General features: G+C 39.2%; 1 protein-coding gene across 6 annotated transcripts in view; it reads left to right on the forward strand.

Moving 5' to 3' along the window:
* Nucleotides 1-24045, forward strand: part of tcf12 (transcription factor 12) — a 283602-nt gene that overhangs the window by 65557 nt on the left and 194000 nt on the right. For all 6 annotated transcript variants that reach the window (XM_048562540.2, XM_048562541.2, XM_048562538.2 and 3 more), the window contains one exon: nt 5180-5282. In XM_048562540.2, coding sequence (XP_048418497.2) covers nt 5180-5282 — 103 coding nt within the window. The remainder of the gene's footprint in view (nt 1-5179; nt 5283-24045) is intronic.

The raw sequence follows: 24045 nt of genomic DNA on the forward strand, positions 1-24045 counted from the left end.
TTGCCTTGCAGTGTAACAGATTTCTGCTTATTTTGTTTTCTTTTTAAACTTTGTTTACTCTCAGATTCATACAGAAACAGCCATGTGTTGACCTTGGCTGTGTGGACCATTCTTTTTTCATGGCACTTTGTGCTGAGAGCTGCTTTCTGACACACACAACAGCAGTATTGGTTACTTGAGGACCCCCCTGTGGCTAGACCAAACTGTAAATGTCCATCAAATGTGTATTATTGATTCTGTAATAGTTAAACTGAAGCAACGATTCATGTGGGACTTTACATTCTCAAAAGATTACTTAAAGGCAATACAGCAGAAGAAGCTGTGACGTGTAACTGAAAGCGCTTAGTGGTTTGATAGTTATTTAGCCAGAAGTTACTAGCCCTTTAGTTGAACTGATGGCACATAGCACAGATAGTGTGGCTTGTTTTGGCCCTATTAAAGCTTGCTTGCAAGTTACCCTCCAGTCTGGAAGATGATGAATGTTCAGTGACTGTTGATCTAATTGTCCCAGAGGATCCTGGGTTGTAGGCTGAAGTGATCTTGAGCTGCTATCTTTCTTATGTATTCCAGTGCCCTTCTTTTTGCCCTGTGGCCTGTGATTCTCTATATTCTGTTATGAGCACATTCCGTTTTGTTACACATGCTGTCCTTGCACATCCTCTTGTCATTTGGGATTGGAATCAATGAGAAGCAGTGCAGTGAGGGAGAGGTTTGTTATTCGCCTGAAATAGCAATGAATTTCCAATGAAATGGGTCACGCTTATCAAATTCAACATGAACAGTTGTAGAATAGAGATTAATTTATACGTTTCGGGAGGTTGCAGTTCGGCAAATTAGTTTTCTAAAATGTAATTTTGATTCAAAAACTAGAATTTATAGTTTTTAACCTCATCTACCGGAGTGCACAATTTTTGTTTTATTCCATCTTTCAGCAATTAAAATGTGTGAACAAGGTGAGGGTCTCGTGACAGGCACTCAGCATCATTGAAAGGTGTTTGCAAGATATGATCCTCACAGAGAACCAGACAGGCTGGTAGCAGACCTAAGTGGGACTCGGGATATAAACGAGGATAAGATTTTTGTAGTCTGTTCTTAAGTAGGAGTAAGAGTAAAATATACACAAGGGTCCATATTCTATTCAATCAGTTATGCCTGGGGAATTCAGGCCTTGTTTTGGACAACCTGCACGATATGGGAGATTCTAGATAATCCTCACAGTATGGATGACCATCGATGCAGGAGGTACTTCCTGCTGGAGCAACTCAAGTTCTGAGTTTTGGAGCATGAGTAGCAGCTGTGGACACTATAGTGTATTCACTAGAAACTGAAATTTGTGACTTGCATAGCTTCAGAATTGGAGTGAGGAATATCTTCTTTACAATGAATATGAGAAATTATAATTCATTTTCCATAGTTTGAAATCATAAATATTAAACTTAAGCTCACCCATGTTTTGTTTGCATTTAGAAATCATTCTTTTTTCTTAATTGACATTTCCCTCTCTCTCCCACATCAGTATGTTAATGATTTTAATGATGGTTTGCTGAGCAGAAATGCTTGCTGTTAAGGACAAAGTAGTTGATTGAACATTTGAAGAAATAGCTACAAATGAATTGCACATCACAATCCAAATTCACAAAACTCCGTCCAGGATTTTGAGACTGGGTGTGGCCATTCAAATTTAAATATATGATTAATAAGTCCCAAGATGCCAGAGATAATATATTTGGGTGTGAAATCTTCAGTTTGTTAGTTTGTTTACAACCTTGTCTGGATACTGGAATTGTAATTACTGAAGGAGGAAAAGTACTGAATGGAAAATGGTACTTGCTGGGTGATTGATACATATTTACTGAAGAAGTCAGTGTCACGTACTCATTACTGCCATCTACAGAAGTATTTCAAGTATTAGTCATGTACATATTTGCTTTTCATAAAATGTGAGATGGAGATTTTCATTTATGGTGTGTCCCAAAGCAGTTTATCATTCACGAAGTGCCTATGAAGTTTAGTGATTTCCATAAAATAGAAACTACAGCAGCTGTCTTACACGCGTCAGACTTCCACAAGTGGCCTGAACTCCAGTCCATCAGCGGAAATTGATATATTTACGTCCGAGATGGACTTGACCACCATAAACTTTTGACTCAGAAGCAACACCACCCTGAGTTGCAGCTGACACAGTTCCTTCAACCAAATTTCATGTGATGTGTGAATAATGAATTTGCCTGAATGAGAGCACCTTGCCCTATTTCTTTTTGTGAATCTGAATGAATGAATGATGATTTTGTTGTCACTTGTTTTGTGCAATAAACAACACAATAAAATACATTTGAAAAGCTTCAACTGTCAAGACAATTTGGCATCATTTTGAATAGTTTAAGAATAAAAAGATATAGCTGAAAGAGAGTCAGTCTTGGTGCTTCCACCTCTGCCATGAGCCCTAAGCTGCTTGACCAACAGCCTGTGCCAGTCCCACCAACGTTGGAGTTGCCATTCTTTGGGGACCATCTTTTGTTGCTGGGCTCACTTCGCCAATGGGTCACTGACGTCAAGCCTTGTGCTGAACACACACTCAGCCCGCAAGATCTCTGCCCCAGCCTCGCTGATAACCAGGAGACCCTGACTCTGGATCTACCCCAACTAGGATCTGTTGCCACCACCTCGTTGATTACTCTGTTCGTATTTGGACTGTAACCATAGAATATGATGAGTAGGTGGGAATAATGTGAAGAAAAATCATCTTGTTGAATGCTGCTGTCACTTCTGTGATCATTAGTGAATCTGCAGGAGAGAGGAACAAAAGAAGTATCTATTCTAGTGGCTGGATGATGCTGATGAATATTGAAATGAACTCTAGTAGCTGGTCATGCTGTCATATCATCTTTTTTCACTAACAGACAGAGATGCGAGACGCATCCAAAATTGGATAGAGGATTTCCACTGCTACTTGGATGTTTGCTTCTTAAAATCCTGGTTTTCTGCAAACTGTTATTCTGAGTCAGTGTGCTTTGAAATTCCAATTGTCTTTATTTCAGCAGTATACATGACTTTGACATTCTTAAGTGATAAAGACTTTAAGGTTTTGGAGTAGATCTGTAGCTTGGGTTGTAGGCGTTGAGGTTGCTTGGCTTGCGAGCTGGTTTGTTGTTTTGCAGACATTTCATTACCGTGCTTGGTAACATCCTCAGTGCAGCCTCCGATGAAGCGTCAGTGTGTTTTCCCACCTGGTTTTTAAACTCTGGGGTCCATTGAGATGGATTGCCTCACTTCCAGTTTTCCTTCGTAGTGGAACGTATGTGGGGTCGAGTTCAGTGTGTTTCTTAATAGCATGCTTCGTGGAGTGCCGTGCTTCCAGGAATTCTCGTGCTTGTCTCTGCCTGGCCTGTCCCAGGATCTTGGTATTGACCCAGTTGAAGTCGTGCTTCTCCTTGTCCACGTGGATTGAAATGAGTGAGTATTGGTTGTGTCTTTTTGTAGCCAGTTGATGTTCATGTACTGTTGTGGTTAGTTTCCTTGCTGTTTGTCTGATGTAGCGTTTCCCGCAGTCTCTGCAGGGGATCTTGTAGATGAGATTGGTCCTGTCCATGGCGGGGAATGGGTCTTTAGTTCGGGTGAGCAGTTGTTGTAGGGTTAACGTGGGCTTGTGTGCCACTCTGATGCCCACTGGTGGTAGGAGTCTTGTGCGTTTTGATGTGTTCCTGATGTAGGGTAGTGTGATGAGTGTGTTGGGGTGTGTAGAATGTCATCACACTATCCTACATCAGAAACACGTCAGAACTCACCTCAAGATGCCTACAACTGCTGGGCATCAGAGTGGCACACACGCCCATCTCCACCCTATGACAACTGCTCACCCTAATTAAAGACCACTCTCCGCCAGGACCAATGTCATCTACAGAATCCCCTGCAGAGACAGAGAGGAACGCTACATCGGACAAACAGGAAGGAGACTGACAACAAGAGCACATGAACATTAACTGGCTACAAAAAGACCAACCAATGCTCACTCATCTCAATCCACGTGGACAAGGAGAACCACGACTTTGACTGGGCCAACACCAAGATCCTGGGCCAGGCCAGGCAGAGACAAGCTCGAGAATTCCTGGAAGCACGGCACTCCATGAAGCATGCTATTAATAAACACACCGAACTCGACCCCACGTACATTCCACTACGAAGGAAAACCGGAAGTGAGGCAATCCATCTCAACGGACCCCAGAGTTTAAAAACCAGGTGGGAAAACACACTGACGCTTCATCGGAGGCTGCACTGAGGATGTTACCAAGCACGGTAATGAAACGTCTGCAAAACAACAAACCAGTTCGGCGAGCCAACCAACCTCAATACTAAAGACTTTGAAAAAGAAACTGCCACCTGTCGGTGAGCAAATGCCAACTATTGGGGTCTGCCACTAAAGTTAAGTACTGCAGATCAGCAATTTAAAAAAAAATATTCTAAATACCGCACAGCTCAGGCTGTATCTGTGGAGAGAGAAGTATTTTGCTTTGATGATCAAAGGACATTAACCTGAAGTATGAACTCTGCTTTTTGTTCTCACGCTTCTTATCATTTTCTTGGTTTTGGAAGTTAGAAAATTTTGTTAGAATATCTAGACTCGTGCTGAGGTATGTACTTGTTGACGTAGTGTCTTTTACTGTCTGTGTATGTAATGGAAGGGCATTTGACTGGCTAGTTTATTGGATGTTTATTAAAGTATTGAAGGTTTTGAACTAATGGTTAATTTAATTGTTCATCTTGGGTCTTAATGTCCTTTTTTGTGACAGCTTTGAGCAGCGATTTGCAATGGATGGATACGAGACAGATTAGCATGTTGTCGTTGTGTTCAGGCATGTTCTTTATGTTCTTTATTGCAATAAAATTTAACAGAGCAGAAATATTTGAGCGCTGCAATGTGCTTTAGCTGTAGTATTCATCTGTTTGAAATACGATTTAAATTCCAAGTAAAATTACCTCTGAACATGATTGTTGAGAAATCAAAGGAAGATATTTGAATGCTAAAATTAATATATTGTTCTCAGAATTTGCTGCAAATTTTAAGTTGGTAATTGTTAATGTTTACAGTGCCTGAATAGACAATTAACTAATTATTAATCTAAAAATGTATAATTTACGTGGCTGCTTCATGAGCACCTATCTTTTCCCCTTCCCCTTCCAGGCCTTTGCAGACAGTCCACAGTATGGTGAACATTTGAATGATGGTCGATTAGGATCCCATGAAAGTTTATCACCAACACCATTCATTAACTCCAGTCTAATGGGTAAGTTGGAATTTTTTTACAGTCTTTGAAAGCCTCTTTGGTCAAGAAGAACCGTCTGCCATCCCTTGCCTGAACTAATGTTTTGTACATTAAGAGACTGCTGCATCTATGCAGCAATTAAGTTATTGGAAGTAGACATTTCACCAAGTTTTTTGTTAGATTACATTTATTGCAGATGTTCTTCTTGTCATCTGTCAAAGGTAATTTTACGTGAACATCTTTAAAGCACCTTGCATTATGCTAGTGATTCTATGTGTTTATCAGATTATAGGCCTCAGATGCCTCTTTTCTGTCGAAATCTTTTAATTTCTGTATTTTTCAAACAGCTTCTAAGTTTGAGTTCTTTCAAGCAATTTCAGTTTGCAAGAAGAAAACTTCTATTAACGAAGGCTTAAGATCCAGTTCATTAATTCTGTGATTGGACTTGGAGTTTTATGTAAGGTTTATTTTGAAAAGAGCAGTTCATGCTCACCATCCAGTATACCCATTTGTACCATTCTGTTTTATCCCCACTCCTGTTATTTAGCTGAGCAGAGGTTTTGAGATATTTCATGCTGTCTTTGGAGCACATATTTTACCTCAGACATAGTCTTTTCCCTAGAACTAAGGTGTCCTGTTGGGTAATTGAACCTGTCATGACTGATAGTTCGCAAAGTTAGCTTTTTGAAGAAAACTTAGTTGAATTGTTATTTGAACTTAAGATTGAGCTTATTTTCTGTGTGGACCACCAGAATCCGAGAAAGATACCAAAAGGATGCCTATTTTTGGACAAACCCACCCTTCTTCCACTGTTGTCTTACTGAAAAACAATTTCCTCATTTGTGTGCATTGTAGATGCATTCGTGTCCACTAGCTGTGTTGATTAAGCAAATTCGTGTGTACAGTTTTGTTGCCGGAAGAACTTAGTTGAACATTTTCTTGCTTTATGCAATTATTTCCACAGATTTTATCTTTGTGCTTAAAAACATTTTAACATAAACAGTAATCATATACCAATGACCTCTTTAGGTTTCTCTCAATATTGCCATTGCAGCCAGAGTAAAATAAGTATGTTAGTTAAATCTGTGTCCTGAAGATCTGAAATTTCTTGCCAGAAGTTTGGCCCATGCTTTGCCTTTTCATTGAGTCAGAATTAACAAGATTGTTGCTTCAGTTTCCATTTGGTCAGGATGTATTAAACTTCTTAAAATCGTTAAATGTTTCTATCATTTTTATTAAAGTTACCAATTAATTGTACCATGTTCAAGGATGGAATGACACAAACTTCAATCTCATAAACATCTGGAGAATTGTACCAAAGCTTGGAGAACTGCCCCACTGTCTCCGAATCATACCTTTAATGCAACATCTGGGACTTCCGCATCAGCATGTCCTGTCCGATTGGCAGCACAAACCCACCAGAGGCTGCAGTACAGCATTACGAATTTGTGATGGGGTGACGCTGGAAATTCTCAAGATGGACTTCAGATTTCATTAAGTCTCAACGCAACAGGTGAGGCTTGGGCAATGAAATCTGATGATTACAACCTATCACCCCGCTGATGCTTCAGTGCCCCTCCATATTTAACATATCTTGGAAGTGTTGGGTATAAATGGAAGATATTATTTTGAAGGTAGAGAATTGAAGTTGCATAACCACATTGCTTGGTAGCACTGCTCCTCGCAGAACTGGCCAGATTCTGAAGGATGAAGTTGCCAGTCATGGCTTGCAGCAGTTGGTGAGAAAAAGGACGAGTTGACCTAAAAAATCTGTTGCAAATTCACATGTCGGTGAAAGTCTTGCTGGAAGTGGCTGCCACTCAGTCTTTATGATAACAGAGTCTGCACGCCGAAGACATACTCCTTTTGACCTGTAATTCTACACCCTGCTAATTCGAATAGATTCAGAACAAATCTTGAAATTCTGAGAGATTTCTGGGGCACTGTGGGCTATCAGTACCACTGGAATACTATTCAACTATAACCTGTGACCTCGGCCTGGAATACCCCTTACTCTGGCATTGCTATCAATCTAGGTCAAACTCTAATTCAATGAGGAATATAGAAGAGCCTGCTAAAGAGCAACATCAGATGTACCTTAAATAAAGATGCTCACCTTCTGCCGTTACAACACGGGACTGTGTGCATTAACCAGGGAAGGGAGCATGACATCCAATGAATGATGGTAGGCAATTAAACAATAGAAGGGAAAGCTCTGATAACACCCCAATACTCAATGATGGCAGAGCGCAGAATGATTACAAAAGCTAAGGCTGATGCATTCACAGCAATCTCTAGCCAGAAGTGGCAAATAGATGATAAATTTCTGTCTCTTTCTGAGGGCTTTTATTACAAATATTGGTTTGGAGGTGGGAATGGGTGACACAAAGTATAAATGTAAATATGAGGGATGGAATGTTAAGGATGAGTCAAAACAGTTAATATTCACTATAAGTCAGGGAGACCGGATAATATATCACTGGTAGCGGATACAGACAGTATAGTTTTGATCAGCTAACAATTACAGAAGACCGGAGGACAGGAAGCTGACTAGAGAACATTGGTGATGTGGAGTGTGAAGGAGAGAGACATGGGTAATGGAGACTGCAGCAGAAAGGCTGTGGCTGGATGGCAACTTTTGAGATAGGGATGACAGTCTTTATGATCAGGCAAGGAACTGAGTTGAAAGTGCCTGTGCAGAAAGATGGAATCAGTGGCAAGTGTGTGTAGTTTGTGATATGAACTGAACTTACTAGGCTGATCTTCCTATTAGACAGAGAAAACGTTGAAGGCTAAATATTGGACCAGCAATTTTGATCATGAGCAGAAGCCAAAACAGCATTTGTACGGCTATTTTATGTAGTACTACTTATGGAGGAAGTCAAGTTGATATCAGATATGGAAGCGTAATAGGTTTTCGGTATTCATGTTTTTGGTGATTTAAGCATGAGACTCATCTGGAACTATTACTTGGCGACAGTCATTGGGTTGTGGCTCATAATAGTTGTTCAAATTCTTTGAATAAGTCCATAAAATATTTAAACATTGTTTCATTGTATATTTTTCTACATTGTTTAGTACATGCCAATTTCTTCTAGACCCTTCATTTGCCAGTATTATGGACCAAACCAAATCCCCTGAACACATATTCAAAAGATAGTTTCGACCCATCTTTTCCTTATTTTACAGGTAAGTGTAAAGTGTTGCGTTCAGAACAATTCAATTGGTCAGACTACTTGGCGTCAAGCAAAACACATTTTATTTTTATACTATAGTTAAAATGCAGACAAAGTTAAAAAGAAAAGAAAAGGATTAACTTCAACTCTATCAAAACGCTTAATAAAATGATAGATTATTTGTTTTCTTTCATTCTGTCAGTCTTGTAATGCCGATCATTTTCTGTCGCTCATAGTGCAGATATCAAACTTGCATCCCATTTATCACCACTCATATCAGTATCTCTTGTAGATTCCACAGTGTGTTTACAGTGAAGAATTTATTTAACACGCCTGTTGCTCTTGATATGCATCTCATCTGAAGTTTTGACTTGGCGTGTACCTTAAAAAGATCAATTTTTTTTTGACCCTCTTCCTCAATGCTGATTGAACTGGGGCCACCCTTTTCTTCATTTTCGTTGTGCATGAATTACATTAGCTTTCAGTTCTGTGACATTGTGGGATGAATTTGAATCATTGTTGTGCTGCTTTTTTGTCATGGCACACAGCACTTGGATGTAGGGAAGGCAATGGCTTATTGGTATTATCACTCGACTGTAAATCCACAGACCCAGTTAATGTTCTAGGGATCTGGGTTCAAATCCTACCACAGCAGATGGTGGTATTTAAAATCAATAAAAATCTGGAATTAAAGAGTCTGATGATAACCAGGAAATCACTGTCAAATGTTGGAAAAACCTATCTGGTTCATTCATGCCCTTTAGGGAAAGAAACTGCTGTCCTACCTGTCTGGCCTAGACATGATTCCAGACCCACACCAATGTGGTTAACTGTTAATTACTTTCTGGACAATTCGGGGTGGGCAATAAATGCTGGCCTGGCCGGTGATACCCTTGTCCTGTGAGTGAATTTTAAAAAAAACTATGATGTACCTGGCTGTACTTGCGTGGTTGCGCTTTCATGTCATCACTTGAACAGACCCATGTAATGCTGCTGAATATGATGCAAATGAACAAGCAGTTTCTAGTATTAATGCAGATTTTATGTGAACTTAGAAAAATTTTGGTCAGACTCTCCTTTCATCTAATTAAAACCTGCTTATTTCCAGTCTGACCCAGTTATGCTTAATATTTCTTCCTTAATTGGTTTTCACCATGGACCTAATTAATTTTGGGGCATTGTCTTTTGAGCATTCTTCAGTAAACTTTGTCACCCAGAGCCAGATACGGCAAATTGCTTGAGAAAGGATTCTTGGTTGCATTGTAAGAATCGTTCTCAATTTGTTCCAGTGCTATTTAAGTTTTGAGTCATTAAAATATATCTTCTTGGAATATAATCAGTTTCCCACTGTTTGATGCCCAGAAAGCACTAAAATGGCAACTGATCACTTTGTACATGTTTGGAAACAGCAAAAGTTCACTTGACACCACTGCACTCTGATTTATGCTTTAAAATGACACCATAAATAAAGAAAGCATTGGAAATTCTCATGAAACAACAAATACTACTTGTTTGCAATCTTAACTAGTTTTGATGTTGAAGGGTGCATTGAGTTAGACCTTCATTGAACGTGAGATAATGCAATCTAATTGGCATGTACTTTGGAGTTCTGTGACTGTAAATTAGGCACTGAATATTTATTTTCATTTTCAATATAATCTTTCATTGATTTGAAACACTGTTTGAAATGTGATGCAGTTGTCTGGAACAGTTCAAAGATGTCTTCATAATTTCAGCGCTGCATGTATGGTTGATTTAAAAAGAATACTGATATCCAACCTTCAGAGATAATGGGAACTGCAGATGCTGGAGATTCCAAGATAATAAAATGTGAGGCTGGATGAACACAGCAGGCCAAGCAGCATCTCAGGAGCACAAAAGCTGACGTTTCGGGCCTAGACCCTTCATCAGAGAGGGGGATGGGGAGAGGGAACTGGAATAAATAGGGAGAGAGGGGGAGGCGGACCGAAGATGGAGAGTAAAGAAGATAGGTGGAGAGAGTGTAGGTGGGGAGGTAGGGAGGGGATAGGTCAGTCCAGGGAAGACGGACAGGTCAAGGAGGTGGGATGAGGTTAGTAGGTAGCTGGGGGTGCGGCTTGGGGTGGGAGGAAGGGATGGGTGAGAGGAAGAACCGGTTAGGGAGGCAGAGACAGGTTGGACTGGTTTTGGGATGCAGTGGGTGTGGGGGAAGAGCTGGGCTGGTTGTGTGGTGCAGTGGGGGGAGGGGATGAACTGGGCTGGTTTAGGGATGCAGTAGGGGAAGGGGAGATTTTGAAACTGGTGAAGTCCACATTGATACCATATGGCTGCAGGGTTCCCAGGCGGAATATGAGTTGCTGTTCCTGCAACCTTCGGGTGGCATCATGGGCCTCCTGCACTGCCACAATGATGTCACCCGAAGGTTGCAGGAACAGCAACTCATATTCCGCCTGGGAACCCTGCAGCCATATGGTATCAATGTGGACTTCACCAGTTTCAAAATCTCCCCTTCCCCTACTGCATCCCTAAACCAGCCCAGTTCATCCCCTCCCCCCACTGCACCACACAACCAGCCCAGCTCTTCCCCCCCATCCACTGCATCCCAAAACCAGTCCAACCTGTCTCTGCCTCCCTAACCGGTTCTTCCTCTCACCCATCCCTTCCTCCCACCCCAAGCCGCACCCCCATCTACCTACTAACCTCATCCCACCTCCTTGACCTGTCCGTCTTCCCTGGACTGACCTATCCCCTCCCTACCTCCCCACCTACACTCTCTCCACCTATCTTCTTTACTCTCCATCTTCAGTCCGCCTCCCCCTCTCTCCCTATTTATTCCAGTTCCCTCCCCCCATCCCCCTCTCTGATGAAGGGTCTAGGCCCGAAACGTCAGCTTTTGTGCTCCTGAGATGCTGCTTGGCCTGCTGTGTTCATCCAGCCTCACATTTTATTATCCTGATATCCAACCTTCTTCTTTTTTGCAATGATTTTGCTTTGGGAACAAGTTACATTCAGACCATCAAACCTAAATTAGCCTTACAAGTACTAAATTATCATCCACTAGTTTTTACTATATCAGTTGAGCAAAAGGGGATCCTTCCAACAAACTTGTGTTGCCTTTTGATTGATTTGGGGGAAAATAGGATGATCCAAAATGATTAACAAATCCCCTAAAAGTTAGCACTCATCAAAACATGAATGGACGGGCGCATTTGGTCTCTACTTGAAATGCATGAAGAAGAACATCTGCCCTTGTTTGACTAGATTTCTCCATTGCCTATTTGATTTCCAATCTCAGTCAAAGCAGTAAAGTTAAGTTAAAAGACAATTCAAATGTTCAAACTAAGCAACTGACCTAAAATCCATAAGACCATAATGTCTCCAAATTCTTTGGTAGATCGTTTTCGTACATAAAGTGTGTATCTTTTCCAATTTGGGAAACCTCTGTTGCATTTTTGAAATAACAATATACATCAGGAATCACATATGAAACCTGCAATTTGGTCTTTGTGCATTAAAGTTTTAGTGTCGTAGTATACTGGTGCCTCTAATTTAATGAGGAATGATTTTCAGGATCACATCATTGGTCATCGCATTAACAAAAGTGGTTTTGTCAATGTTGAAGCAATCTCACTGTTGTGCAGTGCTAATGCTAATGTGGTTCCTGAAGTACTGAAATAGCCAGGTCTTGAAAGTAAGAAGGTGTCATGAAAATTTCTAGTTCTGGTATAAGTCTAAATGCAAGTACTGCCTATACATGATAGCATTTACTATAATACAAGGTTATGTAAACTGGCAAAATATTTGTGATACTGAGCCTTAAAGATTACTTTTTTAAAATTTCGGTGTAATCACAAATGAAGAAAGATTGTGCAGAATAGTTTTTATTTGATGGGTGAGACCATTGTAAGTAATGGATGGGAAATATGTGTTGTTCTAAGTGTTATAGTTTAGCTTGCATAAAATATATTGTAGAAAATTGCCTTGTCATTTGTTAAATCCAAGTTGTTTTGTTTTGGGATTCAGCTGCTGTACAGAATCTACTGGGCAAAATATAGTTCTGCTCTGAAGTAGAGCACTTAAATGAGTTTTGTTCACACTGAGAAATTACACTCATCTGTTTTTCATTTTCTTCTGATGAGACATAATGGGTTTCCAGGAAATTGAATTATGCAGTCATTTAGAGATGACAGAAAGTGTGGTGGGTTTAAATTGTCCAAGGTTTGTGTGCATTAGAAAGGAAACCTTCATCGTAGTTATGGTTTGCTGCCTGAATAACAAGAAAAGTAAATACATGTTTTTTTTGGTCTGGTATTCTAATTGTGCCTTGAGGCTTATCAAAGTTCAGCATCAAGTTAATGTCCCGTGCACAGTCAGTGCAGCAGGTGTCTGCTTTGTTTTTTGGTATTCCCTGGAGAAGCTGCTTTCCTCCTTCTGGCTAACAGCTGTGTAGGAGCAGTGATTGTCATTATTTGATCAGGTGCAGAATCTGTCAGGTACTGTTGGTCACAGGTGCTTCCCAGACTCTGCTTGCTCTGATTTGAGTCCTTATGTATCCTCCCTCACATGCCCATTCCCTTTTTTTCTCCTTATCATCTGTTTGTTGTTTCCCTACTTTCCCATGTGTGTACCACCCTTCCTTTGTCCCTCAGCTCCTCCTCCCCTGCATGGTCCTGTACCTTAACCAGTGCCTTTCTTTTAAAAATGAAACATTGCTATGCATTGTCATTATCATATTTGGTTGCCCTTGTTAATTTTTGTCAATGGTTGCGTTTCTAAGCAGCACAGACTATGTGGTTGGTACTTAAATTGTGAGGAAGACAAACAATTATATCCAGTAAACAATGAATCATGGAGTATTTAGCTATGACTACGTCTTCCCCCTCTCCAGCCTACTGCTGATATTGGCATCCAACAAAGAATTGCATATGAGCAAATACATGGAACAAACTAGAAAGGTTTGATTAATCTGGATTCAATAAAAGTACGTATCATATTTCGAAGAAATGTTCTTTCAGAACGCCATCTTTAAATAATCCTGATGATGGAACTTTTTTGAAAGGATTGCAATGCATTTGGTTAAAAGAAGAAGTAAGTTGTTAAAATATGAGAAGATTTGTTTCATGGTAATGCACTTTCGCTCTTGAATTTGATAAGTAGTTGAAAGGTAGGCAGTAAACATGGAAAATGCTATGAAAAATGCTCTAAGTATTTTATGTGACATATCAGTTGATGAGTAATGTCATGAGATGGACTTTGCTCATAAAGCTGCTTTTAAATGTTTTCATAGGTTGTCATTCTTTCCCTTCTAAGCCACAGCAAGCATATATTTCACTTGCAGTCATGTCTTGCAATGTCCATGTGAGAAGCCAACACCTAGTTAGTTTTTGATTTAGAGCTTGATGTTTTTGTTGTATTGGCAGTACACTTGGTTTCAAGGATGTTTATTTCAGTTCACAGCTGCATTGATGCGCATATCGAGGTAAGCTCCCCTTCTATAATCTGTTTGGTGCTGCTTTCTCTCGTAGGGTATGCAACTACACAGGATCAGTTGTGTGAAATTTTGTAAAGTTTGCATTTCAGTCTGCACTAATAAAGCTTCAGATGGCTAACATTGTGTGTTGCGCAAAAGTGTTTGATGTAACAAGTTCATTTGGTAATTGTATTTGTGATCATTCAAGTTGGTAACATTTCAAATAGTAAATTGCCTAAACAAACTGTATTAGTTCAGGATAATTTACTAAAAGGACCGAAAATGTATTATGCATTGTTAGAAATCTTGTTTTCCTGTGTAAATGGAGTTTGAGTAATCCTTCATTATGTAATGCACAGAGGTTTCATTGTTTATATTTGCAGTCCTTCAGCTGGTATCCTCATGGAAAACATCTTCGAATGGCAATTTATTGTCACTTGTATTTATGAAAATACAGTAAGATATGTATAAGTCACCACAATTTGGCACTATTTTAATGACAAATTCTAAAAAGAAGTAATTGAGACAAAGTTAGGACAAAGCTTATCTTTTGTTCCCTCCACAGCCCTTGGGTTTCTGGAGTGGCTATAGGACGCTGCTGCCGATGCCGTCCCTTAGGCCACCAAAGCAAAAATTTCGAGACTGGACCCACCGTGCTGCCACTGCCAAAGCTGACACAGAAGCAACTACTCCGCCGCCATAGGAAGGGGGGAGAGACTAGACCCACCAGGTCACTGACACTGAAGCTGTCGCTCAAGCCATCGCCACATGATGCATGACCTAAAGCCAACACATTGTTGCCACAGCTATGAGGAACGAACCAGAGCCACTGTGCTGCCACTTCTCTAACCCTTGATGAAATCGCCACCAGGAGGAATGGGCCAGGTCCACTGAAGCCTTCAGTCAAGCTGCAGCCACAATGGCCACATGAAAGGGATATTTGGATCCACCACAGCAGGCCCCTGCCAATGTCATCCTCCATTGCAGCCTCAGAAAAGAAGAAGAGTTGAACTCTGTTTCTTCATTTCTTTTTTATATCAAAAAGAAGAATGAGGCCGGCCAGATGAGCAGGAGCCCGAACATATCCTACGCTACAGCTACCATCTTGGAAATCTTATAATTATAAGATTATAATTAACCTTATAATGGAAGAATATAGATTTCTTGAATTTTCTTAAAATAAAAATCTCTCTTTAATATTTAGTACTTTAATATTTAATATTTAAATATTTAAAGTTACTTTTAATCAAACCTGACTTGTGCAATAAAAGTATTCTTTCCCAATTTCTTGTGTGTTTACTTATTTGAGCTTTGAAAGCTCAGAAGGAAGGAATGCCTAATTTAGGCATTAGTGTTTCATATCAATTGGGAATTGTGAAATGTAATTGAATGAAGGGCAGAAATTGGGAGCCAGGTTGGAGGGGCCAAACTATGGAAAAAAAAACACGATGGGAGAGCAAGGAGATTAGAGAAAGTCGAGTGAAAGATTTGTGCAGGACGACAATTGACAATGTGAGTCGAGATGTAAGGGAATGTTATTCTGGTGCATGATGGATGCTGCAGTGGTCATATCAGAGACTGCAACAAGAATATGAAATGAGTGCATTACTTGCATTGCCTGTGTAAAGTTGGTAAGAGATGATGTTGGTTCTCATTTGTTGGTTATAAGTGTCCTTGTGAAGATTTATGGGTTATTAATCAACTTTCTTTAATGAGGCCTTTTGAGGCCTCTTCGTTTCAATTTCATTTTGTACTTTGCTGTTTTTCCGTCTTATTTATTGGATTTAGTTCAGCTGGGAAGTTGGCAGGGTTAACAGTTAATAACAAATATTCCTCTTCACTAATTTCACCGCTTTAAATTGAATAATGTTTATTATGCCATTTTGGACAAAGGTCTTTGTATTTTGAAGTAGGATTTTGTTGGTAAAATGTGTTCAATGCCACATTCAGCTCAGACATTGAAGAAGTATGCTCACTCAAGGACTGGACAACATTGAGATTTGGTCTGATGAATGTCCAGTAATATTCGTGACCAGCAAGAGCGAATCTTGCCACCTCTTTTAGCATTTATTGTTCCTATCATTGAATCCCTCACCACCAATATTCTGGGATTACTGTTGATCATAAATCTAACTAGACTTGTCATGTAGATACTGTGCGTCAAAGACCACATTAACGATTCACGCACTGCATTCCCAAAACACGTCGACATGAGTTAAGAATATGATGGAACACTCTTGGTCGGATGAGTGCTGGACCAACATCGCTCAAGAAACTTGACATTATCCAGGACAAAGCAAATTCCTTGATTGACACCCTAACCATTACCTTAAACATTCAGGCATCACCACCACACTGTGGCAACAGTGTGCATTGAACACAGGTACTGCAACAACCCATCAGGGCTCTTTTGATAAAACATTATCAATGTGTGACCGCCAAGCACTTAGAAGGAAGTGGGCAATAGACTTGTTGGAGGACCACCACCTTTGAATCCCTCTCCAAGACACCAAATATCTTGCCTTCAAAATATATCACCATTTCTGAAGTGTTGCCAGGTCAGAAAATTCTGGAATGCCCTGCCTAATAGCACTGTGATTCTGTTTGGACCACATACACTATAGCAGTTCAAGAAGATGATACATCACATGCAACGAATGTTACCCTTCTAGCAATGTTTACATTCCATTAATTAATTTGCTGTTTTTATTTGACTGCACCTGTATTTTACTTTTGAAATCCTGTAAGAAAACCCAATCTTGCAGCAGGAAGATTAACATTGAATCCTAAACTTGCATGGAAACAAATGTTTGGTGAATTTATGCTGTTTTCCTAAATTACTGAAATATTTAAATATGCCATTGTTCATAAAAGTTACAGAATTAGAAAGTCTGGTTAGAGAGTAATTGGAATTTCTTGGATAGCATGGCCATGCATTGTACAAGTTGTAGATAATTGATTTTGTTTTAAATCCAGCAGTATTTATGCACATTTTTTAACGTATACATGGCATTTTAATATTTGTGCAGGTGTTGTAAATAAAAACCTCTTCCATCCAAATGTGAGATGATTTGTGTTTATATGCAGCACATTTTACTGCTGGCTGTGTCTGCCACTGTCAATTTGTACTTTTTCCCCAACTGTGAAATCTGTGCAGAGTTGAAGCAATTTCTAGTTGTAGAAATGTGATTGAAATTGAGAGAAAGAATAAGCCTAGCAAGAATATCAGCTGCAGCAGTGCCATAACGAACTACGCATATCTAAAGGTCAGATGTAGAAGCACAAAGTCAATTGAATTTGAAATTGCTTGACTTTTTACTGCTGTTTTCTTGAATATGTAATCTTATTACAAGCCAAAATAGTCTCAACAGTCTATAATGTTATACTTTCAACTAATTACATGCTGTAAAAAAATCTCTAGGTTCATGGGTAAACACCAACTAATAGTTTCCTGTTTTCCTGGCGCAATGTGAATGGTTAACATCCCCTTTTAAAAAATTCAAAATGTATCCATCTTGCACTGTTTTACTTGATGCCCTTAATTTATTACTCTTAGATATGCTAACATGTTTGAATTCTCAAGTGATTTGAGTGAAATGGCACAAATACCATAGGAAATTAGGACTGAAAGTTTGAATTAGTGGTCATATGCACTAAGAAAGCAAACCTGAAATGCATCTTTTTTCATTGGCAATATAGATTTTCAAAATTTGATGAATAGTTTCTTTGCCTTACAATTTGGCAGTGGTTTCGGAAAATGCATCCTCGAAAAACATGCTCGAAATCCTTGGCTGAAACCTCAGTGATGAAATTTAGGATAGCTGATTGGAGTGAGAATCAGCTGCATTGAGTCTAAACTGTGTCGCACTGAACTGAGATAATACATGGCTGAAGTTGTCTTGTACACTCTACTGTCAACTCTAGTTTAACTGGGTGATTTTTTTTAATCCCTAACAACTCTCATGACAGTGTTAGTGAACCATGTCTTGAACTACTTAAGTTCATGTGGTGTAAGCGCACGCAGGATCATGTCCTAATGACAGTGAAGAAATATTCTACTTGGGGGAATGGTGCGTGGCTAGGAGGGAGACTTTGTACATAATTGTGTTTGTGTGCACCTGCCGCCCTTGTCGTTCTGTGAGGAGAAGGCTGTGGGATTGGAAGATGCTGTTGAAGAAAGCTTCGCTGCAGTGCATCTTGCAAGTCATAAACACAGCTGCTACCAAGTGCCAGCGGAAGAAGGATTGAATGTATAAGATAGTGCTGGGTGCCAGTGAAGCAGGTTGCTTTGTGTTGGATGTTAGTGAGCTTACTCGGTGTTGTTGGAACTAGAGTCAACCAGGCAAATGGAGAATATGTAATTACACTTAGGATTTCTGCCCCGTAAATTAGAGTAAATCTAGAGGATCTGTGCTCACTGCAGAATACCCTGACTCTGACCAGCATTCCCTCTAATTTTCTTTCTGACTGCTTGGGCAGATGAGGATCGTGCGTGGTAGCAGCTTCTGGATCTGGAAGTCACTGCCATGATCGGCGTGATTGCACCAGTTTCCATGTGCAGAAAGTTGGACTGCTGCTTCGAGGGAGCGTTGCCTCTTACTTGCTGTTCATGGATCATGTTCTGGTGCAGCAGGAAGTCATTCAACTGAAGAGATTGGACGGTTTGAGGACGTTATGAAGCACATTATCGTGGATCTGGCAACAGAGATACTGTTTTTCAGACATCATATTGGGATGGCAGGTGTTGCAGTTAAGAGAGCATGGTCTCTTGTTTTTGTAATGTGTGATTTTGTTTTGAGGCAAGGGGAAAAATTGAAGGCTTTTGTTTTCAAACAACTTATAAAAATGGACTTCTATTCTTTCTGAAAATATCAGAATATAAGAATATAAAAAAATCAGAATATCAGAAAATAACCTAATTCTATCAATTTAGAATGATTCTTGAAAGTACATTAGGATCATTCTGAGTTTAACAATAGATGACAAAAATCCTACATTTAAGAATCAGTGTCGGTTAGTATTATGGTATTGTAGTCACAGGGTAGTCTGTCAACAACAAAATGAAAAAATACAGAAGTCTATCTTAAAATGAAGACATGTTCTAAATCATAGCAGATAAATAGATCTTAAATGATGATAGCAGCACAACTTGTATTTGAATATTGCTTTGTATAGTTTAGATAATTACTTGTGCTTGGAGAAATCCACTGCTGATTTCTCAACTTTCTGAACTTGACTTAGGATGTAAATAGGTCTTGGAGTTTTGACAGACTTTTATAACAAATGTCAGTCAAAGCTTCCCATAGTAAATTTGATGCTAGTTTGAGAGACAACAATTCACCAGGAAGTAATTCTTCTGTCTGAATAAAGAAGTCTTCCTTTCGCATTAAATTGCATAACAGCTGTGGTTACTTACGCATTCAAAGTTGTGCCCTCTTAAATTTATCCATTGAGTGGAAGCTGTGTATGTATGCAGAATCAATACTGGCCTGTTTAATACCCGGTGTTTTCAAAGATTTTTACCTTACAGTGCGTGTGATTTTTAAAATCAATGACACAGCTTCTTCAATCAAAATGCAAATTAACTACCAAATATACAGAAAGAAGAAGGGCAACTTAGAATGACAATAAATGCCATACTTGTCAGTGAAGTTAACAGTATGTAAAATGATCTTTTAAAAAAAATCGATGAATGTCGTGAAACAGCCAAAGTGCATTTTGGACCCAGTCACTTCACTTTTGTCATCACATAAGACTTGATGTTAATACTGAAAGATTTTTTGGGCTGACCTCGTTAATGTTAGTGCTGTTAAAACTTGCTGCACAAAATCCTCTTGCAAGTATGAACTCAATTCCTTGCATTAACTTCTGGAAACCATTCTATCACAGGTGATAAGGAGTTTTCTTGCGGTCATATTAACAGAAGTCATGGTGGTTCTTAGGCCATTAGGGATTCCTTCAAGGTTGTTAATATGGAAACTTGAACATCTGGCATTTTATCTGCTTTTGAATATGATTTCAGATAAACACTTCAGATAAAATAAAGACATGACTTTTGTTTGTTGTCGTAAATGAGCTGTCTGGAATTTTCATACACCTGAAGCTGGTACTGAAGCTTAGTAGAGAGGAAGATTCCACCCTTATTGATGGAAAGTTAAGCTGAATACTTTTTTGTTAGACAAGGTGATCCATTGGAATTTTAAACTACATAAACTCAAAAAACAGATTTTGTGGCCACTTTTCTCGTGCTGGCACTATTACTAAAAATAAGAGATAACACAGTATGGAGCTGGAAGAACATAGGTCAGGCAGCATCAGAGGAGCAGGAAAGCTGATGTTTCAGGTCAGGACCTGACCCGAAATGCCAGCTTTCCTGCTCCCCTGATGCTGCCTGACCTGCTGTGTTCCTGCAGCTCCACACTTTTACCTCTGACTCCAGTATCAGCAGTTCTTACTATCTCATTACTAAAAATAACTTGTTCACCTCTTGCTCATTTTTGAGATTAAGTTCCATAGATTTGCTATGTATAACACAATGTCATTAAAGATAATTATTTCTATGAAACACTTGGGGGAAGTTTTTAAATAAATGTTTGCATTCTTTCAGATTCATTAATGAAATGCTAGAAAAAATATTTTGAGGTATCCTTGACTTTGAGCTTAATCAGTATCATAATCTGTGCATTCTTGAAAATCAGCCAAATTGACAATGCAGAACTTGCTACTGGAAGTTGTAAGTTTTTAAAAAGACAGATTAGCTTTCAAGACAAATATCTTTGTGTGTTTGTCATGCACATAAGTTTCAATATGTCGAAGTTGCCATTGTCAGCATCTTGTAGAGTGACTCTTATTTTCTGTCTTTGTTTGGGGTATAGATTTGCGCCGGTGCCGCTAGGTGTTGAATTTGTGATTTTAGTTTTGCTGTTGGGTTTTAGATATTTCCTTTGCAGCAACTATAGCAGAGAGGGATGAAGAAATGAGTGTTAACTTGAAGAAATGGTGTGGCAAATTTTTTGTCTTTGAATGAATAACGCTATCATCTGGATGATGAGTTCATTTTGCTTAACAAATTGAAAATCTGTTTTGAGAGATTTAGTTGTTGAGGGAAAGATATTTTTAAAAGCATCACATTTAATGACTCTTAAATTGCCATTTGACAATTTTTTTTCTATTCTGGATATTGCTGTCTCAGCCAGCCTTTTTTGGTTTTCTCTAATTGTGTATGAGAATGTAGTGGCGTGCTGCTCACTCAAACTGCTGCAGTCGATGGGGTTTATTGGTACACTCCAAGTGATGCTAGGAAAGGAGTTCCAGGATGTTGACCTGGACAGTGAAGGAATAGCAGTATTGTTTCAAGTCAGGATGGTGTGTGATTTACAAGGGAATATGCTGCTATGTATTTCTATGCAAATGCTGCCCTGCCTTTCTCGATGTTGAAGGATGTGGGTTTGAAGGGGATAGTAGATTGCTGCTGTGTGTCTTTTAAATGATGCACACTGCTGTCACTCTGCACTGATTACTGAAGGAGTGAATGCTGAAATTCTTGAGTGTTTTGCAGTTGCATCCATCCAGGCTCGTGGTATTTCTTCATACTCTTGACTTCTGTCTTGCTGGTGGTGAACAGACATTGAAGAATCAGAAAGTGTGTTACTCACCTCAGTTTTTTTTGCAACTGTCCAGAACTTGTAGCCCTGTATTTATATGGCTGCTCCATTTCTGTTTCTGGCCAATGATAATTCTCAGGATGCTGATAGTGTGATATCAGAAATGGTAATGGCATTGAATGTTGAGGAGATGATCAGAATGTCTCTTCTTAGAAATAGTAATTGTCTAGCCCTGGACAATACTTGTAATGATAACATGAAACTGACATTGACCTCAACTGCAAACACCTTTCTTTTGCTCAGAATGAATCCAATTATTAGAAACTTTACTCCTAATTCCTATTGACCCCAGTTTTGCAAGGGCTTCTTAATGTCATACTTGATCAAACGCTGCCTTGAGGTCAACAGCAATCATTCTCACCTCATTTCTGCTGTGCGACTCTCGTGGACCAAAGCAGTGATGATAGCAGGAGTTTGAGTGGTTCTGGCAGAGCCTAAACTAAATACCAGTGAGGAGCTTATTGCTGGGTAAGTACTGCATGATAGCACTGTCAACAAGTGCTTCTGTCACTTTGCTGATGATTGAAAATGGACTGACAAGAGGGTTAATTGGTTAGGTTCACTATTTGTGGACAGGACATAGCCATGCAATTTTCCACATTTTTGGAAGAATGCCATTGTTGGTAGCTTTACTGCAACAGCTTGGTTGGGGATAACAAAGTGTGGAGCTAGATGAACACAGCAGGCCAAGTGGCATCTTAGGAGCACAAAAGCTGACGTTTTGGGCCTAGACCCTTCATCAGAAAACAGCTAATTCAAGATGTCAAGCCTTCAGTACTATTTGGTAAAATGTTGTCAGGGCCCATACCTTTTGCAGTATGCAGTGCCTTCAGCTATTTATTGACATCACATGGAGTGGTCAAAATGCCTTGAAATATAACTTAGTTTATAAATATATGATGTATAAATGAAGTTGGTGACTATTCGTTCAAAATAAGAGAGAAAATCTAGAGAAGGTTTTAAACTTGAATTTGGACATTCCCAAATATTTGGCCATGCTAATTGAGCAGTGAATTTGAGTGGGAACTAACCTAAATTAAATGAAATGGAAAATGAGAAAATATGTTGGACTAACAAATATTAGAAAGATAGATTTGTAGAAACCTCTCCTGATGACCAGAATGTTGACTCCTCTTGTAAGGTACAAAGCAACAAAGCTTATTTAGGCCATTCCATTTGAGTATCCCATTTAGTTTTCTAGAATGTTAAAACTAGAATCGATTAAGCATTGATCACTCGTTGCACCTGAACATTCCACATTTCTGACATCAGTGTGCATGGTAAAATCCTGTTGAAAATGTGGGTTGCAAAAACTGATTATGAAGAACAGATTGACAGAAGTGAGAACTGTCACAAACCTATGAAGTTGTTCATGAAGCATTTTGATTACTGATATTGTGCATAATGCAGTACTGAGGGAATGCTGCATTGTTGAATGTGCCTTTTAGTTTGGCCCCCTCAGTTTCATGTAAGATGAGATGTTGTGCTGTGGGAAAGTTCTTGTGGTACGCTGGTCAAAATCTATCCTGTAAGCAACATTATTGGAACAAAAGCAGGTTATCAGATAATTATCTCTTGCTGTTTGTGGTTTTTGACACACTCTGTTTAACTGTTATATTTCCTACATTACAATAATGGCTGTACTTCATTGAGAGAAGTGTTTTGGGATATCTTCAGGTGACATGCAAGTGCAGGTTTCTTTGTTCCTTCTATGCATATATTTTGAAGGAGGGAAGTCTAAAGATGAGGCTGAAATTGATTCAGATTGTGGGAAATTTATTGAGAAGCTGAAAGAGTTGGGAATTAACAAACACAGCTGGAAAACTAGCTGTATTGATTGGCAAGTGACCTTTGGAAACCAAAGGTTAACCTGTTAAGAGCACATATTTCATACGCTTGCCTGCCAGATGTCATGAGATTTTTCGGGGGAAAGATGCATGTTAATTCTTACAGAATCCCTTTTCCTTGTGTTTATTTAACTGTTGGGATACTGCCTTACATAAAAATGTTAACACTGTAGGCTTTTGAAAAAGTGCAGTTATTCTTAAGCTGCCAGAAGCCTAATGTAAACAGATAAGAGTACAGTAAATACTGGAAATGATGCACAATTTTTACTCGACAAAGCTGCACCCCCTCCTAAATCCTGCTTGCTAAATCCTATAATTGAGAGTCTGGTTCATCAGCCGTAGAATGTAGCCTCTGGCAGTGCTTCAAGATATTTATGTGCCAGTTTAACTGGAGCTTTAGCTGTGATTTAGAGATTTGTGAAGAAACTGAAATATAATCCGTTGTGTGGGTTTTATGGATAAAATTTGCATTATGTATAGATACCTCTTATTTCCTTCAGCTGGTCTCACCTTCACTTTGAGTAATGTTCTAATCAAGGCTTTAGTAGTGCACTATAGATTAGTGCCACTATTCCATTGATAATAACGTGTGTTCCATTGTCTTGCCATATTCCTCATGGCTGTTTTAAATACTTTTTCCTATGCTAT

The sequence above is a fragment of the Stegostoma tigrinum genome, chromosome 33 (assembly GCF_030684315.1).
Source record: "Stegostoma tigrinum isolate sSteTig4 chromosome 33, sSteTig4.hap1, whole genome shotgun sequence".
NCBI lineage: Eukaryota > Metazoa > Chordata > Chondrichthyes > Orectolobiformes > Stegostomatidae > Stegostoma > Stegostoma tigrinum.